The sequence below is a fragment of the Cavia porcellus genome, unplaced genomic scaffold (assembly GCF_034190915.1).
Source record: "Cavia porcellus strain 051 isolate PalLab524CR breed Dunkin Hartley unplaced genomic scaffold, mCavPor4.1 scaffold_4, whole genome shotgun sequence".
Classification (NCBI taxonomy): domain Eukaryota; kingdom Metazoa; phylum Chordata; class Mammalia; order Rodentia; family Caviidae; genus Cavia; species Cavia porcellus.
The window spans coordinates 41,290,377-41,311,616 of NW_026947487.1; the positions used below are offsets into that span (position 1 = coordinate 41,290,377).

The window sequence follows — 21,240 nt, forward strand, 5'->3', positions numbered from 1 at the left end:
GTCACTCTTGGGGACAGTGATGAGGCACAAAGGTATCTGCCTGGCTTCTGCTCCATGTACGAGTCAGGAGAAACAGGATGGGAGCCAAGTCACTGGGGCACAGGAAGAGATCTTGCTGTGCACCTGAGGATAACTTCTGAACTCGGAACTGGGGGAAAATATTCTCAATTTAAGAAAACAGATCAAATGAGGCAGGAAGAACCCAAGCTCAAGGCCAGCCTCGGTGAGATCCTATATCCAAAAAAAGGCCTTGGGTTCAATCCCCAGAATGGGGGTACAGGGCTGCAAAGAGAAAGAAGAAAGAAAAGGGAAAGGGAAAAAAAGGAGGGAAGGAAGAGAAGAGGAAACAAAGGGGAAAAAAAGGAAAGAAAAACTTAAAGTATTTCCTCTACAAGTGAAGACTTGGAAACCAAAGGCGAGGCTGCTCTGAGTGCCACACCCAGCCTGCTCACCTGACAGTGCTGACCATCCCTACCTGCATGCACAGGTTGCCCTCTGGTGCAACCATCTTGTCCCTTCACGGCCAGCCAGATCCCAGGCATGCAGGACCCAGAAAGGGAATCAGTCCTGCTAGGGCCTGACCCTGCTCCCAAGGTCATATCCGTTTCCTCCTTCCTCTCAGGCCTAGGAAGCAGCCTGCCACACAGATGTCACCAGTCACTGGTCCCCAACAGCCACAAGATCACAGGCAGTGAGCAGGAGACTTCCTTGACATGGGCACCCCAACAGCTTATGTTTTCAAAAGTCACTGTGGGGGAGGCAGTGATGAACACAGCCCTTAACCAGACTCGTCAAGCAGTGTTATCACTGACAAAAAGAACAGAAGACAACTTATCGCCTGGGACTAGTCCAATCGTTACAGGGTTTCTACCTTCAGAGAATGGTCAGCGATGGGCTATGTTCTGCACACTCTCAGTTGACTACTCCTGAACTGAGCACAACTCTCCCACTGTCTTTCATAGTGGCAGAGTCTGAGCTAAACCACTTCTTGGTGTTTTCTTTTTTTAAGTTTTTAATGGGAAAGTTCCCCCCTGCGGAATCTTTTGAAAGAGAAAAGAGCAGATTCGCTTTCACCCCATTATTTAAAGCACAAATGTATATCCAGGACTGAGGGTGCATGCCTGTCATTTCAGCACCCTGGAAAGCTGAGACAGTAGGATAACAATTTCAGCCTAGTACAGGCAACTCAGCCACTAGCAAGTCCTTGTCTCAAAAAAAAAAAAAAAAAAAAAATCAGAGAACTCAGGAAAGATACTTTCAATATACTTTCTCAATTACATAGTAAAACGCACACTCACTAGTCTCAGTTACCTGCGATCACACAAGTCTCATGTAATAAATACAGTAATTCACAACTAATGAGTGAGCTCCATTCTGGGAGAACATTTATTCATAAGTAGAGTTTGCTTGTAATCTGACAAAGTGAGTCTCAGAGCACGCCCCTGAAAGCTCACAACTCAAATGCTCATAACTTGGAGACCTACTGTATTCAAAGTCAAAGGTGAAGTGTGCTGAAAGTTGTACAGGCTGAGGCTCACAACCCACAAAATGTGAAGATTCCAAGGAGTTGTGCCTGTCAGTTTCAAAGTCATAATATACATGCCCATGACAAAGAAAATGTGGGGCTCAGATCTATTTACTGGGCAACTCACTCAACAGTCACCAGAAGTCAACAGTCACCTAGATTTTCTATCTGTCCCCATAACCCCAAGAGATGAGGTCCAGAATCAGGGTGAGCCTGATTCTAGTCACCTTAGCTTTGTTACACAATGAGGCTGGGGATTTAGCTCAGTGGCTTAAGTGCCTGCCTGGCAAGTGCAAGGACATGAGTTCGATCCCCAGTACCAAAAAAAAATACAGTAGCTTTGTTACACAATGGTTTGAGCATGACTGGGTGCAAATCCTTACACATCGAAGGGACAAAATAAATGTGAGATGACCTTGACCACAACCTAGCCTCTCCTTGCAGGGGCTGGCTACAAAGGCAACCTTTCAGCCCCTGGACACACAGAGACCCTCCCCTGACCATGCTGTCTTGTCCCTCTCCTGGGAGAAGCTGGTGTCTTCATCTCCCGGGGGGGGGGGCTCTTTGTTTCTTTCCCTCCTGTTACTTTTAAAGTAGCACCAGTGGAGCTAGTCAATTGTCTCTATCTCCTCTACCAGGCTAAGGCACAAGAGAAGAAACCCTCTGACAAGTGAGTTCTTCGATCAAGGGCTTTGGGGGGAAGTAAAGGAAATGCACAGGACTCTACAGAAGAGAGCAGGCAGAAACATGGCATTGGAAGCATCTTGAGCCAACCTGTCTGCTGACAGACCTGGACAGGGAAGGAGCTGAAGATCTGAGACAGGACCTGACACCAGCTGAGGCCAGTGCCCCGGACTTCAGAACCATGTACTTCGCTGTTCACATGCGATGGGTCTGGGTCAGCTCTTGCTGACAGTTACACTCATGGCAAGAAACACCTCTACATAACTGAAGTTAATTCTTAAAATATTTTACCTTGTCTATACGGAATTCTAGAATAAAAGAGAAGCTCTTAAATTGCTTAGTCCCTTTACCTAGATGTCTTATAGGACTAAGGAGTTGCAAAGTTACAGATTTTAAAACTTCCTGAACCACAGGGAAGGCTAAGCCTTCTGACAAAACTTCTGGCCCTGCAGACACTCCCCAGTGGAGGTCACAAAGATCGCCAGCACTGTCGCAAGGCTGGGCTCCATTGTGCTAATGGGTCCCCACACAGCCATGGATGCTCCAAATGTCCAGCAAAACCTGTGACTAGATATCAACACCAGAGGGCCACACACTCCCTGACTGGTCTTAACAGAGGATGAAAAAACCATCAGAGCAGGTTAAAGGTCAGGACTAGGACCCCCACATATGTAAAGGCTCCTGAGGACACTTGAGCATAACCTCCAGCATAGTCAGCGCCATGCCGGACACGGTGGTCTGGGTAGCACTTACCAATCTGCAACAGCACGGGTGTGACCAATGCTGTTTCCATGGCATAACAGAACTCCCTGCCAAACATCACCGCCCCGTGCATCACCCAGAGGCGCTTGGGGATCCGGTCTACAGACCCCTCAGTGACGGTCTCATCACGGCTCTCAGTCTCCAGGTCTCCCGATTTCTGTGGGTCCGGCAGGGGCACAGGTAATTCTTGCACTTGCATAGATTCCGAGTCAGCATTGTGTGGAGCCATTTTTAACACCACCAAAACAAAAAACAAAAACAACAGCAACAAAAATGCATATATTTTTTCTAGCTATATAAATAATACTACCAGATCTCTTTAATGATAAATTATGATATCTCGTTCTGCTCCAGGTAGATTCCTCAGGCAGGCAACACCAGTATCTTCTTTGTATAGATGAATGTCTCGGCTCCTCCCAGTTGCAAGAGGCACGTGGCAAACAAAGGGTATCTGGCTGGACCATAAACATATGGCTGGCTGGTTCACCATAACCGCCATTCAGTCAATACCAGTTTCATCATCATTAATGAAGAGGTACTGTAGTCACTTCGCTTGGGACAGAGGGGTGGAAAGGTGACAAACACAGGTGGTTTCCTGTGAATCCCCATCGAGTGACTGGAAGATCTGCAAAAGAGAAAAGACACCCAGCCAGGGTCAGTGGGGGCCCCCTCACAGCCTGCTGCGAGCTGCCCGCCCACTGACAGAACCCGTGTGCCTCAGGAGCTGTCCCTGCCATGAAGGACACTCTCCAGGCCTGCCCTGCCCCACCTCTCTGGCAGTGTTCTGCAGTGGACACCTGATCACTGGAGAAATGCCATTTGCCTGGGTAGGGGTGGTTCATCCTGGGTGGACAAAAGTAACAAAGTAACTTTAAAGTTACTGTTAAAAGTAACAAAGATGGAGCGAGCAGGCAAGAAAGCTGGGAGAAGAGGAGGGATCTGTAAAACACCCAACAGTGTTTTTGATCTTTTGCCAAGGGTAGCACCATCACCTCTGCATCATGCAGGACATAAGTATTCCTGCATGTACCCACCCAATCCACCAGTATTATGATGGGGGCGCAGCTGAAAAGCCACAGAGGGACTCTTTAGGCACCACCTGGAAAAGTGAGAAAGAGAGATGGATAATGACAGTAAAGACCCAGGGCTGGCTATGGCAGCTCTGAGTCGGTACGGAGGCTGGGGTCCTCGCCATCAGCTGTCTTGGGCAGTGATCCTCGAACCCTTTACATTCAACTTACAAACCCTGCTGATAAGAAATGAAAGTTATAGACTCCTCTCCCAAAAAGTATGTACCCAAGGACCAAACTGCCTATAACATGTCGGGGTACAGAAATTCCCAACCCACATGTCACATTCTTAGGGGACTTTGGAACCTCTAGCCCCAGTTCTAAAGTATCCTCCATACCTGATCCTATGATGGGCTTGTGATGTGATCAACCTGGATAAACACATCACAGTACAGTGGGCACTGCTGAGAAATAACTGGAAATGTGCCCTCCTTTAGCATACCTTTTCTGCTGACCACAAGTGCCAGTTTGGGCTGGCCCCTGAAGACTGGTGCTTTTCATACTGGACAGCTCCTAGCTCCACCAAGACCTCCCCTAAGGCTGACCTGCCTCCTGGGCTAGGCTAAATCACCCTGGCCAGGAAGCAGAGCTGCAGGCTCCGTGCAAGACAGGTGGCTATCAATCCCTCTGCCTGGCCACGGGAGGGGCTCGGCCCTGTTCCCAAGACCCTGGGGCCCATGCTGTATCTCTGGGTGTCCGATATCACAACCTAAGCCACATGACTCTTAGAAAACACAGATTCACAAGCACTGAACTCAGAGGTCAGGGTAACCCTAATTACTCCATTAAAACAAGAAAGCCAGTGTTGAGAAAACTCTGCCTGCCAGTGAAAAGAGCAAGATAATCACACAGTTCCAAGAAGGTCCACTTCTCTTTTGGTCAGAAAGCAGAGACTAGTGTGTCAGCAACAAACAAGTAAAGACTACTTTTTTATTTTATGCTCAGAAACTGGCCAACTGCGATGGATGTAAATTTCAAGACACACATAAACAGCAGCACCAATTAATTCCTGAAAAAGCCACTGCACCCTCCACACACACAAATCACAGTAGTATACACTGATGTATTCCTACGTGCCATCTGAAAGGACAAGAAGTGTGCTTTGGTGAGGCAACAAGAGCATAGGGGCCTACAGGACAGAAGAGTCAGGTCTACCCAGCAGCATGTGGTCAGCTGCCTGAGTAGGTCACCCAGACTCCTGATATTCTTTCTGCTCAGGCTCCATCCTGGGTGGACAAAAGTAACAAAGTAACTTTAAAGTTACTGTTCAAAGTAACAAAGATGGAGCAGGCAAGAAAGCTGGGAGAAGAGGAGGGATCTGGTTTGCACAAAAACAGCCCAGCAGGACTGCCACAAATCAGGTGGCAGACCTTGGGTGAGTCCCTTTACCTTTGTGGGGCCTACCTCCTCAGCAGTAAACTGTAGAACCCAAAGGGTCCTTCGCCAGCCCATGGGGCTTCCTGGTTCCCTAGGACACTAGGTGAGCCACTAGCAGACCATCCTTGGGTCTCTCACATCCACTGCAAGATGGTGACCCCACCAGCTGGCAGGGGATGAGACCTGCCAAATGGGCTCAGTGCACCTGAAAACAAGCCGATGAAAACGTCCTAGCCTGACTGTAGTCTAGGAAAAGCACCATGAAAGACCTGGCTGAAACTGTACTGCTAGTCGTTGACATGGACACTTCTAATATGCAGGCTCATTCTTCAAAGGAGGGCAAGGAAACCCACTAAGAATTAAGGTTTAGATCTAAATTGTCCCTGCAAAGTTTCATGTGTTTGAAAGGTGACTGGATCACGATGTCGCTACATTTATCAGTGGATGTATCCATTCATGAGGTCATAACTGAATGTGCTGTGAGCAGGTACAGGACCTGAGGAATATTCCTGTCCTCACCTCGACTCCGCCTCTCTCTCTTCCTGCCTGCACTGGTTGAACATCTTTCTCCTACCATGCCATGTCTGCTTAGAGCTAAACCAACATGAACTGAAACCATGGACCAAAATAATATAATAATATACTCCTTTAAGTTGTGGGTGTTGGATATTTTGTTCCAATGACAGGAAAGTGACTAAGACAGGAACCAAGCTCTTATGGACCTACAAAAAAGGATTCCCCGGGCAGCAGTCAACCTTCAGGGCCTGATGCATGTCTGGAATGAAGCTGATTGGAACTATGAACTCAAAGTGGCCTGGCACACCCATTTCTGAAAGCTGTTTTGCCATCTAGCAAAGGAAAACAGCCAACAGAGCTGTAGGATGCCACCAGGAATCCTTAAGGACTTTTGGGATAGGGCATGCACTGATAAGACTGGTCCAGACACACAGAACCTCACTCTCAGGAAAGAAGCATGCAGTAGCACCAGGGGGAACAGCCTCTACCTACAGGACTGCAAAGCATCAGCTTAACTCCCTTCCTGATCATTTTCTAGAAGGAGCTGGAAGTAGCTCAGTTTTTTTTTTTATACTTTAAAAAATTTTTTTTTAACTTTTTATCGGTACCAGGGATCGAACTCACGACCGCCTGCTTCCAAGGCAGGCGCTTATGCCACTGAGCTAAATCCCTAGCCCCAGTAGCTCAGTTTTTCTCTACCAGATACTGTCCTGTCCCCAAATGTGTGTGGCGTCACACTCAGTTACAGTGTGTGTGCACATACACATGTGCATGCATAAGAGCCCACAGCTCACCAGTAGTCCCTACGCCACCCAGTGTGGCACAGGCACACACTTGTATATGCACAATAATGTACATGCACTTGTACAAAGAAGTGGTAGAAAGGATCACAAGCCTATCTTTAAATGCAGATTGTCCATGGGTCTCCCTCATCTGCAAAACACATAGAAAGATGGGGAGCACAGTCCCTCTGGCTGTCACTAGTGTTGTGATGATGAAGGATGCAATACCATCAAGCCAGCCTTTAACATACAAGTGATGCCCTTGGTTCATAAACTTAATCCTTCCTCAACTCTGGTTGCAAACTGAATTGGATGAGAACTGAATCAAATTCAATGATTAGATTCAGTGCTGACCTTACGGGGAAATTTGATCCAGTTCTTGTCCAATTCGGTTTGCAACCAGAATCATGGAAAAAATTGTTTGTGAACCGAGGTGCCACTGTATACAGAGGCCAATATCTCAAATGGAATTAGCTCACCTCTGTCTACCACCTCATACCAGGGCCAAGCATCAGGAGCCTGCTGGGCTCTGCATTCCAGGGAATCCAGAACCCCAACATACCACTGCCTCTATGCATGCCTGGGCCACCACTGAAGGGTTCTAATTGGCCTGAGAGTGTCACCCTTAAACCTGGAGTCCATTCTCAATATTATACCTAAGGGAACCCCTTAAAATACTCTGCCAGATGACACCCTTGCCTCTAACTCTGCCTGGATTTGAACTGGCTCTCAAAGTCCCTCCAAGGCTTTCTAGCCACAGGCTCTGCTCCCTCCCAGGAACCTCACAGGTTTTCTAGCCCAGGCTCTGCTTAGGCCTATGTCACTTGTCCCCCTGCCCGTGGTGCAAGTTCCAGAAAACCTCATCACACAGCCTGTCTGCCAGCACTGCCTGTCCCATCAGCCAATAGCACCCCACCAGATCAAAGAAGCAAGCTTAACGGTGTGTAAGTGAAAAGAGTCGAACTCCACTAACCATTTACCTGATAGCAAGTGTTTTTATTCAGGGTAAATCCAAGGCCTGCTACTATACTTTCTAAAATTTAGGGGTAAGCTGGGTACAATGGCAGGTGCCTGCAGTCACAGTTTTTCAGGAAGTTGATGCAGAATCATAACTTGAGCCCACAAGTTCAAGGCCAGTTTAGGCAACATAACAAACCCTGTTTCCTAAAATCAACAACAATAAAACTAGGCAGTCAAAACACTTTAAGAGGCAAAGAATTTGGATTTGAAACAAAAACTTTTAAAAACTGAATCCCCTTCAAGTTCTATTAAAACTGTACCTAGATATCAAGGGGAACAAGACCACATCCAGCACTTAGAAAGCAAGCAGCAAAAGCTCAGTGGAAGGAAGGAAATTACATGGAGACAAGGACAAACAGCCCCCTGCAGAAAACACTGCACCATTTAGCTTCCTTACCTCTGATCCTTGCAGTTCCCTGATTGGTACAATCAGCTGAGTTAAGAGGGTTTTTGTTTTTTAATTAAAAGGCAGTAAGCGCCCCCCCCCAACTTCCTGCTTTTTCCTGAACATTCCCAGCACTGATTTGCTAGTTGAGGACACTCTAGTCAAAATGAAACTTTGGTTGCCATGGAAGCAGTAGAAAGCTTTTGAATTGCGCAGCTCCTAGAATCTTGGCTGGCCCAGGAAACCCATGCTACAGCACTGATGTAGCTCAATAAGAAAATACAGCCAAGTTCTAGCATGATTGAGTATTTTTCTGAAATACTGGTTACTCCAATCTAGAACAAATCACAGCTAGAAACAAACTTAGCTTCTGTTATCCATCATCCCAGAGAGAGAGGCAAGCTGCAAATCACCTAACTGCCCACAGAACAACTTAGTAGTAAACAAGTGAAAATCAAAATTCCTCATAGTACATGCATATAATCAAGACCTAACCACCAAAGACAGCGTAATTAAAAACTACCACTCTGAATACTGCCAAGATATAGCTAAGCCCTTTGAGGTCCTTATATGTAAAATCAAATCAAAGTTCTTTCAGATCTTCAATATATCCTCCAGTAAGGAAAATAAAGTGCAGATCAAATCACAAACTGGGAGGCAGAAAAACAGCCAGAATTCCCAGCCACCTGCCTACCAGGTGGGTGCAGGTGTCATGGCAGGATGGCTCAGTTGAGTCGCAGGTCTGCGTGCCACCTTCAAAGCTGAACACATCAATCCACGTGTGCAGAGAACATTTTTTCTGTCATCTCATGAGTCCAGCAACCATCACCAGAATCTTCCAGATCTGGAAGCTTCATGTAAATTCAAGTCAGATGAGGATCAGGCCATAACACAACGCCAGGGCTGCAGACACGAGCCATGTCAAAGAACGTCCTCAGATGGCTGCTCCATGGATGAAACCCTTGCTGTTAGGCACCAGAAGGCAATTGGTCATACTGAATTCCTGACATTAAAGCCCAAGAGAACAGGAAAGTCCCACTGCTCTGGGCACAGCAGGAGTCCTTATATTCAGAAACAGATAGTATGGACTCCATGAGGCCAAGTGACAATGTGGCCTGGAAGTTGAGGACTGACAGAGCCTTGCTCTGCAAGGATCACAAGAGAGGAAGTTCAAATTCAACCTCTTCAAGAAATAAATGATAGGGCTGGGGATTTAGCTCAGCAGCATAAGCATCTGCCTTGCAAGTGTGTAGTCGTGAGTTTGATCCCCGGTACCAAAAAAAAAAAAAAAAAAAAAGAAGAAGAAAGAAAGAAATGATAAATAAGGCCAAGGATTTAGCTCAGCAGCTTAAGTACCTGCCTTGCAATCACACAGTCATGAGTTCGATCCCCAGTACCAATAAATAAATAAATAAATAAATAGAAATAAATGATAAGCAGGGTATGGTGGCACATATCTATAATTCCTGCACTTGGGAGACTGAGGCAAAAGGACTAGCCTGGGCTACAGAGTGAGCTCAGGGGCAGCTGAACTGCATAGTGAGACCCTGTCTCAGAAAGAAAGAAAGAAGAAATAGAAGATAAGAAACAAATGATAATTCCTGTAAAAGTCACTAGTTTTAAACACCTGGCTTCTACCCCAAATCAGGAGGCCTCCCAATGGCGCTCCACATGCCTGGGTCTCTTCTTGGAACCAACCCGGCAACATCTGGGCAGAATTACCTTCTTGAGAAGGTGAGTTTCCCCTAAAGAAGTTCCCAGACAACTAGCCCACAGACATCTATCACAGATGGTGACAACCACAGCTGGTGGGCACAAACATCTATGTAGTCGGGGTGAGATGGACTCCAGGCCTTAGGCAACCAGCTCAGAATGCTGACCACAGCAGGACAAGAGTGAGACTGAGGAGGAAGAGAGGCAAGCAAGCAAGAAGGGTGTCAGCTGACCAAAGAGGAAGTCCCGGGCTCCTACAGGGTCTCACAGGGCATAAACATGTGCCACACTCCAACTGCCAGCTGCAAGTGCTCAGGCAGGGGCCACTCTGATGTGTAACACTACACCAGGCTGCACTGTGCTTCCTGGCACATTTCACAGCCAAACGTGGTGGGGGTGGGGCTTCAGGCTCCAGGCAGCCACCTCAGTCTCTCCCTGTCCTCAACAAGACCAGTCCAGCCAGCAGGTCCAGGCTTAAAACTTCACCTTGCCTTCTCCATTTTGCCTCTGCGTAAAAGGTGGGGGATTGAGGGTGGCCTCACTTTGGACTTTCACCAGCTTTCTGCCAGGATCAGCCCTGACACAGTGACTCACACCCCTCCCCCAACACCTGGAGAAAGCAGGAATAAAGAACCCAGGCTTGTAGCAACCCCACTGCCCCAGGGAGCATGATCTAGCCTCCTGTCCACCTACTCAGAAAGTCAAGGGCAGCCACTAGGTACAAGAAACAGGTTCTGATGGAGAGCTGGAAGTGCCATATTCACTGAAGAGTTAACATCCTCCGGGAAGATTGCAATTTTGTTTTTAATGAGTTCACTATCAACATCCCTGATCTTCGAAGCCCTGATCTCTCACACCTCACCTTCTCCACCTTTCCCAGGTATATGTCACTTAGAAAAGGCCCTCTGGGAAACACGGTCCCTCCCACTTTAAAGTAACAGTTCATAAAGCTGGGGGCTCTGTATAAAAGTCCGCACTTCCAGGCTTACAGCTCAGTGGCACAAGTGCCTGCCTGGCAAGCGCAAAGTCATGAATTTGATCCCAGGTCCAAAAAAAAAAAAGTCTGCATACCCGAAAATCCTGCTGGTCACACCCCAGCAGCACTCAGGGTAGGCCCCACCCCAGGACAGGTCAGCATTGCTGCCTCCCTGCAACCCACAAGCCCCATTTGGTCCAAGAAGCCTTGACAGAATAGCTAGAACAATTCTGCCTGTTAACAAAAAACAAACTGTTGAGTTAAAGGTTGCAAGTTCAGATACAATCTGGCTGTTGTAAACAGTGCCTCAGTTTATCAATGTAACAAGGACCATCTTTCAAAGATTAGCAAAGTTCTCTGCAGATACTCCACACCCCAGTATTTTTAAGATACTTTGCAGGATAAACATTAGCTTGGGATTTGCCTGCATGAGAAGTGAAAGCTGCCAAAGCAGCAGTTTTAGAAAGGAAGGAAAAAAGTCTGCCAGGGTCAGAGAAGGCTGCAAGGTGCCTAGGGTTGGGCTGTGCTCTCAGCCTCATGGACTACAGCTCCATTTTGTGGGGAGGCCCCTGACTCTTCTCAGGGTTCACCCTCAGCATCCTACAGAGCATGGTTGGAACACAGCCCTCTGGGGCCCCGCCTCCCTGCCCACTGGTGCTAGTGTGGGGCAGTCATAACATAGGACTCCACTCTGTCTACGGGATGGCAAGGTCAGGGCCAGGCACTCAACACACACTAAGGAGGGAAATGGTTAATTAAAAGGATACTTGCTGGAATGGAAGAGAAGAGGCACTAAGACTTAAATTTGACTTCCCATTAATCCCTAGGAAGATACTTACGGAGCATGGGTGACAAAGGAAATACATTCACCGGGCAGCACCAACCCTGGCCCTGCAGCAGGTTGCTCAGGAGTCCACACAGCCAGGCTCGGCCATGCTGGCCACCATCTGCAATGTGTTTTAGCTGCCAATTCAAGACTGACTTCAGAGTTACTTCAGAGTTACCTGGAGAGGTTTTTAAAGTTGAATACAATGACTGGCAATTAACTCATCTGAGCCATGCAAACACCAGAATGGAGAGGACTACACAGGTGACCTAAAACGATGCTTCCCTAGAAGCCCCCAGTTTCATCAGAGTGCACTTTCCCTGCTGGGCCAGGGACTGCAGCACAACCTCAGCCTCAGGAGAAGGAAAGGTTTTGGGGTTATGACTCCCGAGCCCTGGGCTCTCTCTCCTTCCCACCCCCCATGGAGGCAAGGCAGGCTCCCTCTGGAGCACTTCTAAGTCTCTCAAGGGTTTCCAAGGAATGCATGTGAATGCAGTGAGAGAACAGGAGAACAGAATCGAATCAGAAGCTTCCAGCTCACAGCAACCCAGTCCTCAGCTCCCACAGGTGTAAATGGAAACCACTCCTCCAACTGCTGTGGGAACCTTTGCGGCTGAGTGCTAGGGGGCTCAGCAAGCAAAGCTGCTGCAGTGGCAGGTTTAATATGGGGAGCGGAATGATGGCTCTCAAAGAGCAGTCACTTTAGATGAAGGGTAAGTCAAACCCTGCTCAGCCACTTCAGTGGCCATTCAGTGTGTGTCAACAGCTATGAGCTTTGAAAAATATAAAAAGAGAGAACAATTAGCTAAAGATGTAACTGCTACTTTGGACGGTCTCGTTTTTGTTTGAAAGACTTAACAGAATAATTTAACGTGATGGTGTCACTGGTTTCAGGAAGATTTTCATCTGGAGCTGTTACTAAAAGGGAGACTGGTTATCAGGCCTAGGGTGAGTGAATGGATACTGCAGGTGCAGTATCGACAGCTCACTCACTAACACTTATACCATTCCTTCCCAGGTGGCTGCCTCTAGGTGGCCAAGAGGGGGCCTGTGGGAGACAAGCTCCAAAACAAGAAAGAGAGAGATGTGGGAGACAACTCCAGTGACTCCCCTTGAACGCAAAACAGTTACGGTGACTTTGATTATTTGGAGACTTATTTCCTTATACTGATATGTAGAGAGCTGGCTATGGTATTTCCTTCTCTTTTCAGTTGGCTCTAAGCATTGCAAATAAGGCTAGCAAGGTGCTGGTATGTAATCTCTAAAGCCAACGCATGGTCCTGTTTCCTCTAACAGTGTCTCCATACACGATGATATGTACAGGATACGAGCACTTCCGGAAATGTCAACTGGATACTAGCCTCAAGGTAAAGAGGCTATGACTCCCCAGGGTACAAGAGTTTACATATCAAAAACCAAAGCCACAGCCTCCCAAAACAATTCAGTTGCTACCTTAATTAGATTATGTAAATTGATCCCTCTGCATATCTCTTTCTCTCACCTGGCCAGCCAGCTTAAATTAGGTAATTCTAGCCATCCTCACTGTCACTCATCCCTGAGCCACCCCACTTCTTCACAAGATAATAAATTCTAGGGGAGGCCTAGGATCAGGGTCTGCACATCCTCACGGGGCCTGGATTTAGGACTCCTTAGCTTCCCTTAACTTGGAATGTTTTGGTGTCTTTACTCTCATCATGGTTTGCATTGGTGGTGGTAGATTAAAATTAACTTGCTGAGATTCCAATGACGTCTCAATGGGATTACAAATATAACCTGCTGGATTGTGAGGAAAGCTAAAAAGAGGATTATAATACTTGGATGATTGCACACAATATTTGGGATTATAATAGGGCCCAGGGCCAGCAGCTGCAGGGTCTCAGTGGAGCACTCTCATGGACCCCGTCACTTGCCCTGGGCTGACTTAGGGCAGTGGCTCACCTCTGGTACCCGGTGCAGAACTTGCAGAAGAAGCCCTGCCCTCTGAGAACCTCTCAAAGGAAGAGACCTAACCCTGCATGCTGCATGTTTGGCTTCTGGGGTAAATTATCTCTTGAACAAGACTGTTGCTTCCACAAAATTACAACCTTCCCAAAAGCACATGTCCAGTAGGCAACAGCACTGAGCCCTGGCCCTAAGGACCAGGCATGAATGGAAAGGAGTGGACACCTGAGCTCCAGTCTCCTTTCTTGACCTCAGGGGCCTTTTGCTACTTCATGGGTGAAGGGGATCGGGGCACTCAGCTCCAGGCTATCTTCCATGCACTCTGCTCCTGTCCCCAGCAACCTCCTCTGGTCCAGAGCTCAACACACTTCCTGATAAGTCACGAACACCCCCAGAGATAGCAACATGCATGAGATTTGGGACCATAAAACAAGTCTGCTGTGGTCCTCTGGGGCCTGACCATGTAGCTGCATGGAGTCCAAGTCTTCAGGCCTGTGCTGGTTCTGTTAACCCCAAGCTCTAAGGTTAATTCTCATCTGTTCACCTAGAGGTAGGACAAGCCAGACACAGTGAATTAGACTAGCTGGTCCACTAGAGAAGATGACCCACAGGCAAAGCCTTGCACAGACAACCTCAGGGATCCACAGACTTGGCTGCAGAGCTTCAGCCAGCATCCTGGCCAGCAGCACTAGGGTGACACATGTCTTGGCCAATCCCATAGGTGCAAGGAGGCATCAATAAGCCATTAATAACTGCCTCTGGGACTTCTGCTATTTTATAATTTGCCACATACAAAATCTATCATGTCCTGCTCCTCTTACCCCATAACCTCAACCCTAATTGACACCTGGAGTCTTGAGCTACGTGCAGAGTCTCTGAAGCACAACATTTTGGAGGGAACCCAGATCAATGCATTCCAACCATACATCTCCATACTACTAGGAGCAGGAGCACTCAGTGCTGCTCTAGGGTGCCCTGACTGTGGGCACCAGGACTCTCACATCAGGGAAGCTCTTCCCCAGCCTTAACTCAGGCCTCTCTTTCATTTCCCACCCAGGGCCAGCAGCAGCTGGGAGAAGACAGGAGGAGAGAGGAAAGGGGAGAACACTCCTGACACTGAATTCCAGGACTTGTCTTTTCCAGAGGTTTCAGGCAACCATACTAGCTCTGGCCTGCCTCTCCTTCAGAGTGCCTAGGGCCACACACATAGCACAGCAAGGGCGACAGGTGGCCAAAAGCTACTTCAGGGACTGCTTTGTAGCCTGAGGGCACAGCAGAAGGCTGGCAATGGCAATGGAGTACAGGATGTATCACCTTTGCTCTGGGTTCTTAGAACCAATCATATAAACCCTGAGTCCACACTTCTTGAGTACATGACACTCAGATTTCAAAAGTTGACCTAAGACATTTCTATGTGCATTTTAATAGCATGGACTGCTTTAACAAAGGCCAAAGTCATAGTTTTCTCAGCGCTTGAAAATGCACAGTAAGCACTGTGCTCTCCCCATGCCCCATAACAACGACCTTCCCACAACTGCATCCGCCACCAAGCGAGGAGGACCCTGAAATCTGGGGTAGAACCAAGAGTCCCTTAGAGGGCTGGACCTGGGCACCACAGGCTGGGCTAGACAGGAAGAAGGCAGGTGCATGCATTCCAGGGGCAGGGAACCCTGATTTCCAGGGCTCCTGCAGCTCGACTGGTCAGGAAAGGAGTGGTGGCGGGTGGCACACTCCAGCCATCTCACGGATGGAAAGTTGGCTGAGGCTGGCGGAGCCGCCTGGTATCTATAAAAATGTTCCTCGAGGGAGACAGATACTCTGAGGTACTTTCATTCTTTTTCTTATTTGCCACTCTGAAAAATAAGTTGTTCTTCCTATTCTGAAATGGAATCCATGTTAAAACCTTCTACTCTGAAAGGTGACCCAAAGAAAAAGATCATCCGATCCAAAGTATTTCCAGTTTGGCCAATGCCCCAAATAAACTCCACTCAGTTTACATGGTGAGATCAGACTGCTCCTTGAAGATTAAAAACTGAATCCCATATCAAGTGCATGTGTTTATGGAGCTCCAGGGAGAAGGGTGATGGCCAAGACATTTCCCTGACCCTCCTCACCTGGGGACTATTCCCAGTCCTCATGGCACTGTGAGCAAAAAAACTGTTGTGTCCCGACCATAGTTTTCAAGACTTCTGTCTATCCTGAGTCCACCAAGATGCACAGAGCCAGCCCACAGGTCCCTGAGCCCGTGCTAGGGAAAGCCAGCCATCCATTAAAGCGGAGCAGTGCTCACCAGTTCCTGGCATAGGCCAGCACAGGCCAGCACAGAGCCAGCCAGAGCTGACAGTAAAGAGCAGAGCCCACCTGCCCTGGCTGGGACATTCACTGGAATAATGGATCAATGCTCCTCATCTGAGCAGACCACAAGTGAGCCTGGTCATTAAAGACCTCCAGGAACCATTTCTAGCTCAAGTGCCACACCCAGTACACGCAGGAACACAGGCAGTGTGTCCCTCTCCAAGACACGTGCCTTTATCTCCAGCAAACCATTTGTGAGCCTGCATCCACTGCAATGTGCTATGTTATTCCCCCAAGGTCACAGTGTCCCATGTGTCCCTCAAAGATGCTCGCCACTTCTAGAAACTCACACATCACCCCACCAGTACAGGCTTCCCACAGACTAGTTAGTATCCTAAGAGTCTGCACCCCACTCAGAGGACACCTGTGACATCTCCCCAAGACCGTGCTCCCAGTTAGATAAGCACTATCCTGGGGAAAGGGAGAGCAGGCCAGATGGTAAAGCACCAAGGGGGACATAAGAGCACCCTGGGGGCCTGCTTTCCACACCCAGGAGGTTTCAAAACTCACTTGTGTCTTTTCTTGAGAATCCAAACATCAGCAATGATTCCTAAGGACACGTCATCTACCCTCCAGGACGGGGTCTCCCCACACAGTGCTGTCTCCTCCAGACACTGCCCCCAGAAGGACAACCATGGCACATCATTACGCAGGACCAGGCAAGAGCTCCCAATCCAACCAGGTCTGGGTATCTGGCCATAAACATCACCCAGAGGAGTCATAGGCCAGAAGGGGAGGCCGCCTAGCTCCAGTCCTTAGGAACACACTGTGCCAAGTCCCTCATCTTTGCATCCACTCCTGTCCCCTAGGCAGGCAGACCAGAGCTCACAGCTCCTCTTCCTCCCCCCCTCCCAGCTGGAACTGGACACAGAAGGAACAAGGAGGTTCTGAAAAGGCTCCGCCCTTGGTGTCACAAGTCAGTCTCTTGTACCTCCAACTGGAGGAATCTGAGAGGCACCTTCATAGCAGGCTCACTACAGCCCCTCCCCGCTGCCCCATCCCCTGTCCACAGCAAGTTCAGAGATTCAGGAAAAATGGAGGAAGGAGCTCTAGTCCCCTAATACCTCACGCGGAAGCCTCATGGAGAGGTGGTGCTCAGTGGTTGAGTACCTAGCAAGTGCTAGGTCATGAGTTCAGTCTCCAGCACCACAAAACACAATGAAGTCAACCAAATTAAAGGTTTGTATCCATTGGGAGGGGTCCTCCATTGTGTGTCAGGTCTCAACCTTTAACCTGCTGTGAATACTGAGAAATTAGAAGCCACTGCTCCGCAGGAATCCCAGGCCAGCCCCACTGTGTGACATAACAGGTCAGATAAGCAGAAGGCAATGCAGAGCAGCCTAGAGAAAGCCACGCCTGAAGGGAAAGGATGATCCTCCTAGAAGGGCCTGCAGGAGGCTGTGATAGACAGCTGTAAACCAAACACACCCCACTGTATTCTCAAAAGACTGACTTTAACAGGAAGAAGATAAACACAACTAACAAAACCTCCCTGGAAGAGACTAATTAATGACATTAATCAACTGCCCTGATGGTCTGACAGGTGAGGAGACCCTGCCCTCCCCCTCCCTGCACAGGTCCTGCTCTGAGCCCCAGGCAGGCCCCTCACAGACCCCTCTGCAAGAAGAATGTTGATGTTCAAACTCCTTTAGAGGCTGGAACTATTCCGGCCTAGTTAGCTGATCAATCAGTTGAGAACAGCCAGCTATGGGTCTGAAAAGTATTCAAAGATTTGGGTTTTTACTGCACCAGAGGGCATCCTTCCCCCAGGGTTCAGCCCAGCCATGCACCTCATGGTGACCCCCTGTAGGGACTGCATGAGGGGACTCTTCCCCCATCTGGCTGGCATCTCTCCCAAAGGCCCACCCACAGCACTGCCGGCTCCTAGATGGCTGTGCCTAGTCCCAGGTTTCCTCATCAAGTGGTGCCAATGTCACCTCCTGGCCACCCTGGCCACACCATGAAAGAGTAGGGACTTGTGATGCCCCAGGAGCTCACCCAGCTGTTCAGCACAGTGCCACTGCCAGGCAGTGGGTGGTAGCAGTGGAGCAGAGTCCCTCAGGAGAGGTAGGAGTCCCACTTTTCTGTGGGAATCTTTGACCACAGGAAGTGGCTAGTTAGCTGAGCACAAGATCCAGAAGAAAATGATGCCAGGGGCATCTGATTGGGGATCTACAGGTGCCAGTTTCTGGTCATGGGTGAGGAGAGGGTTGAGAAGGTCCCACCACTCCCAGCAAAGCAGGTGGAGAGCGGAGGGGGCAGTCCTAGAGGGAGCGGTCCCACAGCCAGGGAGCAGGACTGAGAAATGAGGAGGCTGAGGGCTGGGGACACGAGTGACTGTGAGAAGGGTGGCTCAAGGGAGTGGTGGGCACAGAAGTTAGAGCAGGGCAGGCTGGGGAGCCCAGGGGAGGAGAGAGAGGCCCAAGTCAGTCTGAAAGGACTACAGCTGACCACCTGCTGGTAGGAGCCTTGCAGCTGGGTGCACTTGAGCCTGTGTTCTTTTTCACACAAGAAACAACACTGCAGGCTGAGCAAAGCCCTTGTCTGAAGCAGCTTCTACCTCACTCTTCTGCATATGACAGCAGCCATCTGGAGCAAAGGCCTGCAGGCATGAGGACACCACCCGAGCACTCCAACAAGCAATCCCATCTGTAGGGCTGCAGATGGGGCAGTGGCCACTGGAGCCATCAGTGACTGACACCCAAAGGGTTCACAGAGGTGACTCATAAATGGGTGAGATTCTGAGACGGTGCTGGGCTTAGAAGTGCTGGACAGGTGGCCAAGAAGCCAGGCCAGCAGGCTCAAGTTTCCTGTCCTAAAAGGAACTAAGTGTCCATGTGCCAGAGAGACTTTGGGGGTCTCCAGGGCTGTGGCTCTGCAGAGGGAGCAAGTTGTCAACTCTAGACAGAGGTGCGGATCTAGGTGTTCCTGGGTGCAGCCCAGCCATGGAGGGAGCCAAGACAAAAGCCGTGCTGTGCCATCCTCCAACTCCTGCATGCAAAAGCCTGCAGGCACCATCCCTGGTCATGGGCCCCAAGCAGAGCTCCCAGGCAGCACCACATGGCACCCCAGCACAGACCTCAGACGGGGGTCCTCTGTGAGACACGCTGGCACCCCAGCAACAACAGGTTCCTTTGCAACTTGAGTCCCAATAGCCAGACACACAATATACCATGCACAACATACACAACTACAGGTGTATGCACTGTAACACAGAAGTCCATGACAAAAGCATAATAGGGCCAGGGATGTAGCTCAGTGGCACAGCGCCTGCCTGGGAGCACAGAGGTGTGTGGGAGCACAAAGTCCCCAGGAACAAAAAAAGAAAAAGAATAAGATAGTATATTAACACAATGCGTAGTTTCATCTTCTATGATTACAACATTATATTACTCATAAAGAGCTATTTACACACTCAGCCCCCCAGATCCATAGGAGCTGCCCTCATGGATTCAATCAATTCTTGACAGAAAATTAGGGTATTCAGAAAAAATGCACCAGCACTGCACAGGTACATGGTTTTTTCTCATCACTTTTCCTAAGCAATACAGTGTAAAAACTAGTACAGTGCATTTACAGGAAGTAGAGTTAAAAGCAACCTGGAGATGAGAGATGTGTGCAGATTGCACACACACACCTTGTCATTTTACTAAGGAACTGAACTTCCAGATATTGGTATCAGTGAGGTCCTGGGACCAAGTCTCCAAGGACACTGAGGGACGGCTACAGTTTTGGGTCCCTGGCCTGCTCTGTGTGTCGGCACACATCTGGCTGTAGGATTAGCTACACAGGCAGATGCAAGACCTCACCCAGGGCTCCAGGACTATTTGGTGTGGGGAGGAAGGTCTCTAGGGTCCTGTGTACCACAGGTCCAGACCCACCTGGATTAGCTCAGGGCTGAGAATTTCACTGCTGCTCCTTAGCTGCCAAGTCTTAGCTCCCCCCACATTTACCTCTGTGATACTGCCCAGTTCTTTTGGACATCTTTGACCTCTCTGGCTCTCACTGCTCCTTTTAACTCCAGATACTTCACACAAGTAAGCATGAGGCACCAATGTCACCACCATGACGCATTCCAAACAGTCGCTCTGCACAACACCTGACCACACAGACCTGCACATGCATGATAGCCCAGCATGCCATGTGGCCCTCAATCCTGTATCACCCTCAATCCTGTATCACCTTCAATCCTGCTCCAAACAATGACAATGAACACCTACAACAAACATCATTAAGACAGTCTTAAGACATTTGATCTTCAGAGCTGATCTCTAAGGGGACAAAAGCAGCAGGACAGCCCTGCCTTCCAGACAGTCCCCACCTCCTTCTGCAGCAACCAAACACAGCTCACACAGATGACAAGCACCAATGCAGGATCCAGAGACAGATCAGAGGCCACTCTGAGGGGCTGCACCCCTGTGGTCCAGAGATGAGGGGTACAGCGGGTCCCCCCTGGATGGACATCAGAAGACATGGACACCTCCTAAGCTGGGGATTTAACTCAGCAGCATAAGTGCCTGCCTTGCAAGCGTGCGGTGTGAGCTCAATCCCTGGTACCGACCAAAAAAAAAAAAAAAAAAAAAAAACAATGTTGGTTCATCTGGAGAGAGGTGCACAGCATTCACCCAAGTTTCAAAGGAATTCCTGACCCAAGTAAGATTGAGACCAACGCACCCTGGAGACAGGGGCCTGGGGGAAGGCCATGCAGCCACCTGACTGGTTAATTACACAGTTTGGGCTGTGTAATTTTGAAAGTAGGTCTTCCTGTTTTTTCTCTCCTTTAGGACTTAGTTGACTAACTTAGGTTCACATCAAAAATGGGGGATGACAAGAAAGACAGACAGCCGGGGAGATTGGTGCCAGCTTGTAATTCCAGCCCTTGGGAGGCTGAAGCACGGGATCAGTGGGTTTAAAAATTCAAAACCAGCCTGGTCGATAGAGTGAGATCCACATCTCAGGGAAAGGGAGAGGAGGAGAGTGGAGAAGAGGAAAGAGGAGAGGAGAGGGCAGGACATTCTAAGCTTGGAGAAAACAGTAAGGACAGTCTGAATCATCAGAGCTGAAAACTTCTGGAACTTGTCCCGCACTCTTAGTGACACCAGAGAGTAATGTTGAAACCACACTGTCTAAAACTTGTCCCAGGGAGAAGAGATGAAGCATGACCAGCTGCAAGTAAAACGACTGTCTGCAACCTTGAACTGAGGCTGGGCCTGGCCAGTGCGTAGGCCATGAGGTCATAAGGACTTGCTGTGGCCATCGGGGTGTGGAGTTAGCATCCATGTTTGGAGACGGAAGCTCAGGCAGACCC

At 48.9% G+C, this 21,240-nt stretch overlaps 1 protein-coding gene across 4 annotated transcripts in view; it reads right to left on the reverse strand.

The window, feature by feature from the left end:
• The window catches only part of LOC100727437 (solute carrier family 45 member 4), a 59,998-nt gene that overhangs the window by 28,823 nt on the left and 9,935 nt on the right, over nt 1–21,240 (reverse strand). For 3 of the 4 annotated variants that reach the window (XM_063246940.1, XM_063246939.1, XM_063246942.1), the window contains exon 2: nt 2,963–3,596. In XM_063246940.1, the coding sequence (XP_063103010.1) occupies nt 2,963–3,200 (238 nt within the window). In that variant the 5' untranslated portion in view covers nt 3,201–3,596. Of the gene's footprint in view, nt 1–2,962; nt 3,597–8,133; nt 8,270–21,240 lie in introns of those variants that run through there. The other variant, XM_013141447.3, reaches the window with a different exon arrangement.